Source organism: Cardiocondyla obscurior, linkage group LG13 (genome assembly GCF_019399895.1).
Source record: "Cardiocondyla obscurior isolate alpha-2009 linkage group LG13, Cobs3.1, whole genome shotgun sequence".
In the NCBI taxonomy this organism is placed as follows: Eukaryota; Metazoa; Arthropoda; class Insecta; order Hymenoptera; family Formicidae; genus Cardiocondyla; species Cardiocondyla obscurior.
In genome coordinates this window covers 2,046,673-2,058,451 of record NC_091876.1, presented here as the reverse complement: position 1 = coordinate 2,058,451, position 11,779 = coordinate 2,046,673, and the positions used below count along the sequence as shown (strand labels likewise).

General features: G+C 43.5%; 1 protein-coding gene across 3 annotated transcripts in view; it reads right to left on the bottom strand.

Annotated features, from left to right (window-relative positions):
* Positions 1 to 11,779, bottom strand: part of Trc (Serine/threonine-protein kinase tricornered) — an 81,677-nt gene that overhangs the window by 66,050 nt on the left and 3,848 nt on the right. For 2 of the 3 annotated variants that reach the window (XM_070665262.1, XM_070665263.1), the window contains exon 2: positions 11,583 to 11,713. In XM_070665262.1, coding sequence (XP_070521363.1) covers positions 11,583 to 11,713 — 131 coding nt within the window. Of the gene's footprint in view, positions 1 to 4,121; positions 4,712 to 11,582; positions 11,714 to 11,779 lie in introns of those variants that run through there. The other variant, XM_070665264.1, reaches the window with a different exon arrangement.

The following is an 11,779-nucleotide window of genomic DNA, read 5'->3' as shown; positions in this document are numbered from 1 at the left end:
CGTCCGCGTTCTCGGAACCGGCCAATTGATTCGCTGATAAGTCTAAACAGCGATTCGACATGTACGATCGATAAGTGATCGCGACGGCGGCGTATGGCCGGTTGCTAGCCGGCGCGCGAAGGGAAAACGGAGCGCGCGGAAACAACGCGCGGAACGCGAAAGAGAGGCACGGGGGAGACAGACGGGAAAGATAATAGAGCAAAATGGAACGGGAATCTATTGTAGAACTCTAGAACAGAGCTTTCAAAATAGCTCGCAAAGTTGAGACGTGTTAAATCCCGCGAATTAGCACGAGGGGCTTGTAATAAAAGGCCAGCGGAGTCAAATAAAATCTCAGCAGCTTAAAACAGAATTTACAAAGACAAAGCGAATGTAAAATAAGAACGTAACGAGAACCGTGGAAAGTAAAATAAAGGTTAAAAGTATAATGCGTAAACGCGTAAACGGAGGGAGAAAAAAAAAGAAAAAAAAAAAAGAAAAAAAAAAAGAAAGAAAGAAAGAATAAAAAGGATCGTAATTTTCTTTTTCCCGTGCCATTGACGAGACGGACGCGTCGCATTCTCGTTGAAAATGGAAAGTCGTGGCGATTATTATTCGGCCGAGCGGCGTAACAGGGCCCGTTCCAAAGGCGAGGTAAAAACCGAAAGCGTGTCCGCGCGCGGACGCAAGCGCAGCGAGAACTTGACGCCCGCGTGTGGTGGCGTTTAATGACCGTCGTTTCCGCGGACAAGATGTGCTACGGGGGTCTCTCTCTCTCTCTCTCTCTCGAACGCACACACGTAAGCGATACGTTGAACCGCAAACGCATACAAATAACCACGGCTACAAAGAGTCCCATTACGAGCGAATGTTTCATGGAAATCAGAAACGAAACGGAGAAAAGCGCCGCTTGGACTATCGGATGAACGTGCATGCCTTTTTTTCTATTTCTTTTTTTTATGCTGCAGAAATTTGAGTTCTTAATTGAACCTCAATTTTTATCCTGATAGTATTTAAAAGTATTTTTTTTTTTAGATATAATGGATATAGTAAAATATGCTTTATCTACAATTAGAATTGTAATAAATTTAATCATAATTTTATCACCTAAACTCGAAAAATCTAGCCGACTGCTTGTAAAATCTTTTGGTAACTCGATGGAATAAAGACTTGATCGCTCGTTCTTATTTTTAAGTCCTCTGGTATCGGGAATCAATCGACAGGATTTCTCCATCGAAATTCGCTAAATAAGAAATTAAATGAATCGTAAGCCCGTCGGAAAAGGGAAAGATATCGCAACCTAATTGATAGTACGCGCGGTACAGCCGGAGCTCGATGAAACCTCAATACCGGGAGGCACGATTTCCCAAATTGCGAGGATTAGAATGAATTTCACAGCCATTAGCTCGGAAATTTTCTGTTCGTTCGTTCGGCTTCCGCGAGATGTTAATTATGATAAACCGATTACGAGCATGTGCATTCACACGCACGCGGACGTAAATGTGCACCGAGACGATTAGCAGCGGCGCAAGTAGGTAATGGTGTAATCAGAACGGCCCCGAGGGCACCGTCGCCGACCTATCTTCGCCTATTATCAGTATCCTGATGGGTTAGTCGTTGGGAAACAGAAATCGACCGAGGCGGCTGTCAAGGCTTAATTATTTGCGATCGATTTCCGATGCGTCGGATATCGTCGCGATGTCGGGGCTGTCGGAAAACCGATGAAAACTTCTCAGCGAATTATGCCAAGGGGTTGCGACGGGGACGATGCACCCGGTAGTTTCATTTTTTTTTCTTTCTTTCTTTTCTTTTCCCCCCGCGACGCATTCGTCGCGTCTGGGTAAACGAAGCCGGTGATTTATAACAGCGGAGCGACTCTTCCGCACCATATGTAGACAATGACCTCGGTTTACGACGCGTTATCTCAAGTTAAGGTGCGAGGATAAAACAAGCGCGTTACATCTCCGCGATAAGCGAGATATCCCGAAAACCACCGGATGATATTCTAAATACACAGGTTCCCTGAATGTAATGCAAATATGTTCTCCGGCAAACAAAAAAAAAAAAGAAAGAAAAAAAAAAGAACGAGACAAAAATACGCCAAGTTAATTCTAGAGCCATAAAGCTAAAGATAGAAAATGAAAAAGGCCGAATTCACAATGAATCTATTTTCGGGGACTAACTCTCCTTAAAGTTACAAGTGGACTTCGAAATTTCTTAATTACTTTAATTTTCCCCGAGCGTCGAGATATTTTTCCTAAATTTTAATTACACCGTCGAGATGTATTAATTTCATCTTCGCTCCTATCACGAAATCAATTATTAATTCCCGCCCATTACGCGCTCATTTTTTCGACGATGCCATCGATACTCGCGCTTACACACCGCGCTTGCTTCGCGCGTCATAAAATCCCCGGCGTTCGAATACATTTGTTCCATTTTTCGCCCTTCAATCGTAAAGCTGCCGCGTACTCTAATGCACGATATGGTTTTCTTTCTAAAATACATAAACCTTTTTGTTCACCGAATCGTAAAACGGTTACGTACCCACCCGCGAGCTGCCGCTTTACCTTCGAGCGAATTACCGCGCGTGGCCCCGCCTAAGATTCGCTGGCAGGCCATCGGATTATTACCGCATAAAAGTCCCCCGCGATAAAAAGTCGATATTTTTCCGCGGCTGCTGTTAAGCTCTCTGGAACTTGTATTACTCGCGCTCATAAAACACGCGTATTAAACGAGGCCGGAATATAAATAAGAAATAAGAAAAAAAAAAAAAAGAAAAATCTACATAGACTCGCGCTCGGTCTCTCTCCGCTTTCCGAGAAGTGTCTTATCTCCGGGAGACACGAATTTCTTTCTGGGTACACAAGATAGCGTAGCCGGGTAACGCGTTATGCGCCAATCGGAACAGGATGTGGCTCATGCCGCTGGTTGTCTCGGCCGAAAGGATGTGTCCACGCACGATGCGTGCGAACACAATGCGTTAATAATGCGCGTCGTACGCGCGAATCGCCCGCCGTCAGCTGACGCGGCTCGTGCGAGTGGCAAAAAAATGCGCTTTAAAAAAAAAAAAAAAAACCCACGAGTTTAATGACTTTCGAACTGGAGAAATAAAATTAACCGTCCGCGATTACGTAAAAATTCACTGTTTTTTTCGCGTTACTCAAGGACGGAAATGTTATATAAATGTGCATATATACATGTGTTTAAAATAATGCGGTATAATACGTTTCGCGAATGCCTCAGTTGGGTTGCAGTTCGGTAAAGCCTAAATAAAATTGACGATACGCGCTACACCGCCGGCCGTATATCCAGCGCGAGATTTTCGCGATAGCAATGAAAACACGGGCAGATACGATCGTGTCGCAATTTGTGCACGTATAGTGATACTGCGCAATATGTTAATTAGCCGATCCCCGCGTCGTACGGTTTTTAGAAAAAAAAAAAACAGTATACGCGACGTCGTATATCACGATAACAGAATTAATTAATTTGAAATTATATTGCGGCGCCGATAAAATAAATAATAAGATTAATTAAGGTTTGAAGAGGACGCGAAAAAAGAGTCTAGAAAAATAACGTTATATAATTATTTTACGCAATAGCCAAGATTGACGACGGTAATTAAATTGTTTTCTTTTTATTCAGTGTCCGCGCGCGCACTTTGCCAGCTTATCTTCGTTAGTTAACGCGGCGACAACATAAATCAATCCCGTGACTTTATTCCACCGATACCTCGCGATCTGTTGAGATTGTAAGCTCTTTATTAGTTTGGCTGAGTAAATTATGCTGTCCGCTTCTACGAATCACGACGACGACGACGACGACGCGAAGACATAACACACTGTACCGATATCTGTTCCAGACGATAAACTATGTTTCGGTATCGATAGCTCGTGAAAACGCTTATCGATGGATTTCAGTGCTTTTTAAGAAAATATAACGCTTGTTTTAACCTTTTCGATTTCAATTTTTCAAACTAGAAGATAATTATGCGCACGCTACGCAGGAGATTTTTTAAATAAATTCCAATTTACGCAGGTTATTTATATTTGGGGATGTTAATTAATTATAATACTTTTTTGGGGGAATAATTACAATTGAGTGATCTATGATTAAAGGCGTGTCGCCGGTTCACTTACATTTGTAGATTTCTGTTAGGTTAGGTTGGTGATTTTGCATCCTTCCTTCCTTCCTTCCTTCCTTCCGTCCTGTCTTTCGTGGCAGTACTCCAAATTATCCTGACGTGTTATAGCACTTCACATTATTCAACACTGTATTACACTGCTCTGCTTTTTTTTTTATCATCACTATCACTAATCTCTGACACTCACTCGAGAGACGAACGCTCGAAAGAACGACGGTGGATTATCGCGGCGATTTTTTATACGATTAAAATTAGGAAGCGCGACGGACGACCATTCGCTGTACGAACACGCAGTCTTGATATTCGTAGCGTCGTTTACGTGAAGCGAGGTTACTTTTGATCCCTTTCGACCGATTCTCGTCGGCAGGATGAACGATCCCAAGAACTTGCCGCCAAGCCGACGAATGAGACAAGGCCGCGACGTGAAATGTTCCCCGTGCACTGTCTTTCTGAAGTTCCTCAAAAAAATCCCTCGGTCGAAACGGGATGAGAGCGAGAGTCCTGGCCGCGACGAAGAAAATGGGCGGGATGCAGACGTCACAGTTTCATGATGGTGGTTCCGGAGACTTCCGAAGAAAATAATGATGGAAGCGGGCGTCGATGACGCCCGAGGCGGCGCACTTCACGTCACGGGCGTTTCGCGCACTTTTCCCGCGGCCGTAACCTTTTCTTCCCGATGCACTTTTTCCGCGGCGCGAAACTAAGCCCAAAACGACGAGCAGAGTAACGCAGGGGTGCACGAAATGATCGCCCGTTCCTCAGTCGCCAACGGCGACACTTATTCGTACGCGGGACACCCTGTCCGCGGCGAAAAATCCGCGTAATTGCGAAGCGGTTACCGACACGTCCTCGCGCCCGCGACTCCGCGACTAGACTGACCGATTTCGGGCCTTAGAGAGAAAGAGAGGACCGAGTAAAAAGAGCGAGACAGTCGACAGTCTCGATCGTCTACTGATCGCCGTCCTTCTCGCACCTTAGTTCTCGGAAGCGCCGAGCTCGACGAAAATTCCCGGAAGCGTCGAGCTCGACCGAAATTCCCGGAAGCGTCGAGCTAATCTGCTTAAAACGACGCTTTCTTTTTACGATTTTCAGATTAATCGTTCACGTTCGAGCTCCCGAATATCGTCGTCGTAATAAAACTTCCGCTCGTCCAAGCCTCAAAAAATAATACAACCGTCTCCTGAATATCGCTCCGACGAACGATCGAATAGAAATAAAAACCTCCATTATTTAATAAAATCATCAATGCGAGAAATAAAGGGATAATTACATTATCCAGGCTGTAGCCGTTCAATTCAATCAGCAGTTAGCCTTAATTCCAGTAAAGTCAGCTCTCTGTTGCGCGAACGGGCGTACCCGATCGGCGCGATACAGATCGTCTGCGGTCAGCGTTGCCCGGCATCGTGTCGATGACGAGTAATTAACGATAAAGCTAATAGACGCCGGCGCGCGGCGTAAAGGCGGCGCCAAGTAACGATCCCGCGACGATTCCGCGAGTTATGCAACGCGTTAAGGGACAGTGGCCGCGGTGTAACGGCGAACCCGACGAGATCCCTCGCGCGCGAACGCACACGCGCCCATACGCGCGCTTAAACGCGTTAATGATCATCGCGCCGATGGCGGGGCGTCTTGAATATCTTATTAAACGGCCGGTGCCGCGTGCACGTATCGCCCTCGCGACGTGTTTCGAAGCGTGAGGAGTACCCGTGCCACGCGTCTCGCCTCGTTTCTTTTACGAGCACGCCGACGCCGTTAACTCACACTCGCAACGCGGACGCGACAGAAAATGATGCATAAAACCGATACATCGGGACGGAACCCCGGGACAGCTTTAATCCGCGGCCTTCTTTCCGCTCGGCGCGAGGGTGGATTCGGCGATTGTACCGCAGACGGAAAGAAAGTAACGTGCGAATTTTCGAACGGAGAAAATTAAGATTTCATCTACAGGCGTAATTGTCCGGAAGCGGTTTCTCTTCGTATCCGTGAATTATTATTTTTTTTTTATCCGTATGTAGTCTGAGCGCAGATCGTCTGAAGTAAACGAACAAGCGAGGTATTGATTGGAAAGGCGCGTTGAATTTTATGATAATTGTATTGCCGAAGGAAATCTTAATAGAACTGCAATTAATTGCATTGCAGAAATTCAGACGGAATAATTTAGCGTTCTATTTATATCGCGATGAAAATTTAAGCGCGCATACGAGCCCGCTAATACGTAAAGCAAATTCGAATGATCTACTGATTCGAAGGGCTTTTACAAATATTTGATATCTTTGTGGAATTTCCAGACTAAGGAGATGAATTAAGAAGGATCATAAAGTTCAATATAACGTTCCGCTTCCTCCACAGCGATATCTTTAAACGCGGCGTAATTTGAGGAAATCTATTTCCCTTTAATAACTAATTAATTTTGTCACTCGCACAGTTCGGCGTCTTTTAATGTCTCAGTAATTTAAATTAAATTTGTGCAGCTGCGAGCTTTCAAGAAGCATTAATAAAACTCGCAGGCTAAAAAAAAAAAAATACGTGAAGAAATGTGCACGCGTTACGAATATTGCTAATGTAGCGCGCGTAACGCGGCTTTTATAAAAACCACGAACGTACGATCATTAGAATTCACGCTCGATCCAGGACACCTACGATAGGGCCGCAAGCAGAATTTCATAAACTCCACCGTGTGACTGGGACGCGAAAAACTTGGCGAACAAGAGAAGGCGGGGCATATTTGGCAACGGTTCAAGGGACGTGACCCGACTAAAATACTGCAGTACTCCTCTACATATCGCGTACTAGGTGAAAATACCAGCGTCTAACGAAAAACGGGCTGATTTGCCCTCAGCAACTTGCGATATCGTAAATCTCGCTATCGCGTTTAAACCATGTTACGAGGTAAAACGTGACCTGGAACAATGTGACGAAAATTCTCTCTCGCCATATTTTTTTATTATTTTTTTTTTGCTCCACGGGGTTTTTACATTATTAATTAGAGACCCTTATCTGCGCGGAAAGTTTTTTTTTTTCCCTTGTAAATTAACGTTGTATTATTTCAATGTACAACTTTTGAAATAAATATAATTTTATAACAAGCTAGAAAATTAAACCTTTTTTTTTCCCAATAAATCGTAATCAGGTTGGCGTGTTTTGATAATATTTATTAAAGATACGCATCTTGTTGTTCGCGTTGATTCCACGAGCAGCGGCTGATCTTCCGAACGACAGAGATGAGTACCGTTGTCGTTACGTAAACACGAGCAGTTAATTTAGCACACACCTGCCCGATGAGGAAGGGATTAACGGGCCGTAGATTAAGGATCAGCCGGAGCGAGACGCGCAATTTTCGCGGGCCGGCCCGAAAGTACGCGGCGACGTAATTTGGGCAAAGCCTATTTTCGTTGGCGTGTAGTATCGCGCGGTAATCTCGCGAAGAAAAATGTTGACGGAAATATTTACACGCGCGCGCATCCTCCTGCCGTTCGTCTGCTCTTCCTGCGGATATCGCGAGAACAATGGCCGTTATATAATGCATTCTGTCGCGTGTACGAAACGTCGCCGATACCTTTGTCTCGCGCATTTACATTTTTCCTTTTCCTTTATCTTGCTAGAAAATACGCCTGGAATACACGTCGTTGAAAGAAAGCGTTGGGAAAAAAAAAAAAAAGATAACGTTCGCTAATACCAGAATTAATGCTCGTTAAAATTTCATTTTAACGAGATAGTAAAATTAACGATTCGATTATTACGTAGTATTTACCGCGCGACTCGCTATTTAACATATCGTTATGAAAATTACCTTGCGTCAACGAGTGCTTTTTTTTTTTTATCTGTATAGAAAATTATCTTATCTATACATCATCCGTAATGATTTTTAGCCGAGGAGTGCAAGGCCTAGTGTCATTCCTTGATTTTAAGAAGCGATATTGTTAGGAGAAAGCGGCGTTATCCGGCCGGAGACATCGATATTCGCGGATCCATATTTCGACCTAGATTTGGCTCGGTTACTATGTAAATTGCCGGCACAGTTGGAGGAATCCCGTACGGCATTGGTATTCTTTTGTTTCCTCCGCTCAACGTTAACTCGTTGAGAGAGAGATGCCACGTTGATGATAGTGCCAGGTCAGAAACGTCGCCTCGTTCTCTCAGTCCGAGAAAGGAGTTATTGACTATAATGAAGCCGCGAGACGAAGGTGGAACAAAGGAAGCGCGTTGTTGCACGGGGCCAAAGCTAAGTAAACAGCGAGTCTGCACGCGTTGCTGTCCTCGTGCAGCTCACGTGCTTCGAAAGGAACGGCTCTTGAACTTCCATACAATCGTTTCTGATTTTAGAACGCTGACTGCGGCTAATTGAGGAACAGTTCTCTTTGATACTACGTACGATATCTGCGTTTGTCTAAACTCTACATAAAATGTATCTCGAGTCAAGATTAATTTAAAATTCGTGGTTGAATCGAATCGTAATCAAGTTGACACCGATTCTTGAATTTAATTTTTTTTTTTGCACTTTAATTTTAATTAGAAAAAAAAAAAAATATATTTTTGACTCAAATAAAATTCAGAATGTTACGTTTTAATTATATTTGCGTGATTAATAGCCGATATGCATACTTAAATGTATAATCGTTGTATGTACCGATAGAAAAATCAATAGCAAATAATCTGACTGACTCACGTTCAACGTCAAAGATAAATCGCGATAAGATTAATTTGTTTATCCTTCGTTCCTCCTCCCGCCGACGTATTTTAACGTTGTTTGAAGTTCGCGAGGCGCAAAGTGTCGTTGCCATATGGCACGCAATGAATTCAACTGTCAAGATAACGAAAGTACGAGTGTTCATTGGTCGATGGAATGATTCAATATTATCGACGTATTGGCTCAATAAAAATATTAAATAAAATATCATTATTAAAACGAATAAATGAGAGGTAAGAGAAGAAATATTGTCACTTTACCAGTTAAATCAATTTGAGGATAGAAAAACTATTCATTAACTTCGTTTTTCTTTTAACCACGGCGTCAGCTATGTTAATTTATATTTTAAAATTATTTCCATTATAAAGAACAAAAATGTACGTTAGAAAAAGGAGCGGTGCTTTTTGCAAAAATTAATTAGCATTTAAATGCGATATTTTCTTTAATATATTTATTATGATCCTGATGCGAAGGATCGATTAGCGGGTGATTAATGTCGATTTAGCGGAAGCATCACTACTCGTGAATGCGAATAGTTGGAAGCACCGCGTTGCGCTTCTGAGAATTGTGAGTGGCATTAGTTCGCATCGCGGCACGACTAAACACGAGGCTCTGATCCGAGTACGTGGTTCAATGGACCCGCGCTGCATAATTCGCAACTTGCAAAATTACGCGTTTCTGAGAATACACGTTGCACGTACTGACGTGACTCGATAAAGACATGTTTAAAGCACGATACGCCGTGCACGCCGCACAGAAGTATCGCTAAAACCCAGGGGAAAGGGGTTATCGAGGGGCGGGAGGGAGGGAGGGAAGGGAAGGGAGAGCCGACAAGGGAGAGCCATTTTCTTCGGTGAATAATTAAGTCGGTTTAGAGAAAGCGAGGCGCGCCTACTATCCCTCTCATCGCTCATTCGCTGTTCATAACCGTATCGAGATTAGTTTGCGTGCCGTATTTCATCGCAAATTACTCGCGCCAGCAAGATACAAAGTCGCATCTAAAGACGGTGAGGCGTAATCTTCGCTGCCGGTGAATCAACGATTGAACAGAAGCAAAAAAAAAAGAAAAAAAATATTTTACTAAAGTATAGTCGAAAAATAAAATTGACGCGCGCTGCTTTAGATCGAAATATCCCGCGCTTACGTGACGCGAATCCGAAATATTCGCTCGCGGTCGAAGAAAAATCCTTCACGGAGGATATTATCCTGGGGGCTCTGTAGACATGCACGGTCGAGCACGGTGGCATTGCCACGCATGACGTTACATCGCAGTTAGATAAATCCCATTGAAACTTGACGTGGCCGCGCGTCGAACAGGACGTTGCAACGACCGTATGACTGCCGTATGTGCTGCGCAACGAGACTGCAGGCAGCCGACAGTAGATTCAAATTAATTACGGCAATGACATCGTGCTACGGCGCAGCATAAGGGAAAAGAGATTACGCAAGGCCGGAACTTCAATAACACGCGATACAGAACGCGAAAAAAAAAAATGCTCTCTATTAAAAGAACGCTTTGTGCCTGTTCCTACAGCGGACAACTCTTGAATTAGTTAAAAAAAATTTTCGATAGGTGACGAATTGATAAATTCTGCGAAAATTTGATAAAATCTATTTCCAAGCGTGAGTGAGAAATAAATCAGGATTACTTCCGACGTGAATCCCAATTCAAACAGGTTAGATTCCGCTAAACTCAATTGCTACAGCGACGATTTGATTTTGGAAAAATTCCACGGATAGCGATCGTATTAAATAAAAAAAAATACGCTGCAATAAATTCACCCATATTTTTGGCTGAATACAGCTTGTAAATTCTCGAAATATATTTTAAAATGTTTTAAAACATTTTTACACAAATAAAAAAAAATTTACAGGCTTTCTAGTCCTTGTCTTTCGCAAACGCGAAGAATGACTAAGTAATTTATTCGAGGTAAAACTGAATTCGATGATTCTAAACACGTTTCAAACGCGCTACGCGGAAGAGAAAAAGAATATGGCACTCTGCGTTTGTCCATCTCGTTACCCTTCCGCGATCGCAATCTAATACGGAATGAAAAGCGAGGTAAGGCACCGTCTCGAGACGGTCACCGTCGAGAAGAAGTGGACGGCGATTTCATCGTGTCGCGCTGCGAACTTCCGCGACAGGACGATTAAAGCGATTAATGAGCGAGCTCTTTTCGCGTAGAAACGAACCCGGGCGGAAAGGTATATCTAACTTCGAACGACATACGTATGAGAAATTCGCGAGAGTAATAAGCAACCAAAGATCAAGCGAAAAGGATCCAAATTTAATTCCAACAAAAATCACGTCGTCAAAACTTTCCCAAAAAATTCTTTTCTAAAAATAAGTCAAATTTTATTCGACTGAAACGTCCAGTTGCAATTATAACGTATATTTTCGCGCTATCGAGGATAAAATCCGCGGGCAATGTCCCGCGTTAAAAAGCCGATGGGATAAGGGACAAAACACACACTCGCTAGAACAGCTGGAGAGCAGCAGCGTGACTTTCATTCTTTGCGCTTATTCTTACGCGGCACGCAAGAGCTGCGCTCGAGTGCACTCTGGCACAAATCGGCTAATTTCGACGGAAGATTTTTTTTTTTTATTTCACATGCATGCGTACTTTTAATTCGTTCGCAAATCGTCGCCGAGATATCCGTCCGCGACGGTGTCCGTGAAAGTTTAAGAATATCCGTGTGATAAACTTCGCCACGACGACTATCGATTGCGTATTTCGGTGCCGATAATTATAGAAAATGCGGACTTACCTTCCTGATTGGGGTTGTTGGTGTTCGGATGCGACGAAGTCAGGGAAGACGGGGTCTCGTCCTCAGCGACGCCCATCGTTGTAGCTGCCGTTTGTTGATGATGTGTCTCCACTTCGGTCGCCTCTTCGCACCTGCACATAAATTACGAGACTTTCAGTGACAGCGAATATAAAACAACTGATTAAAAGATTTACGAT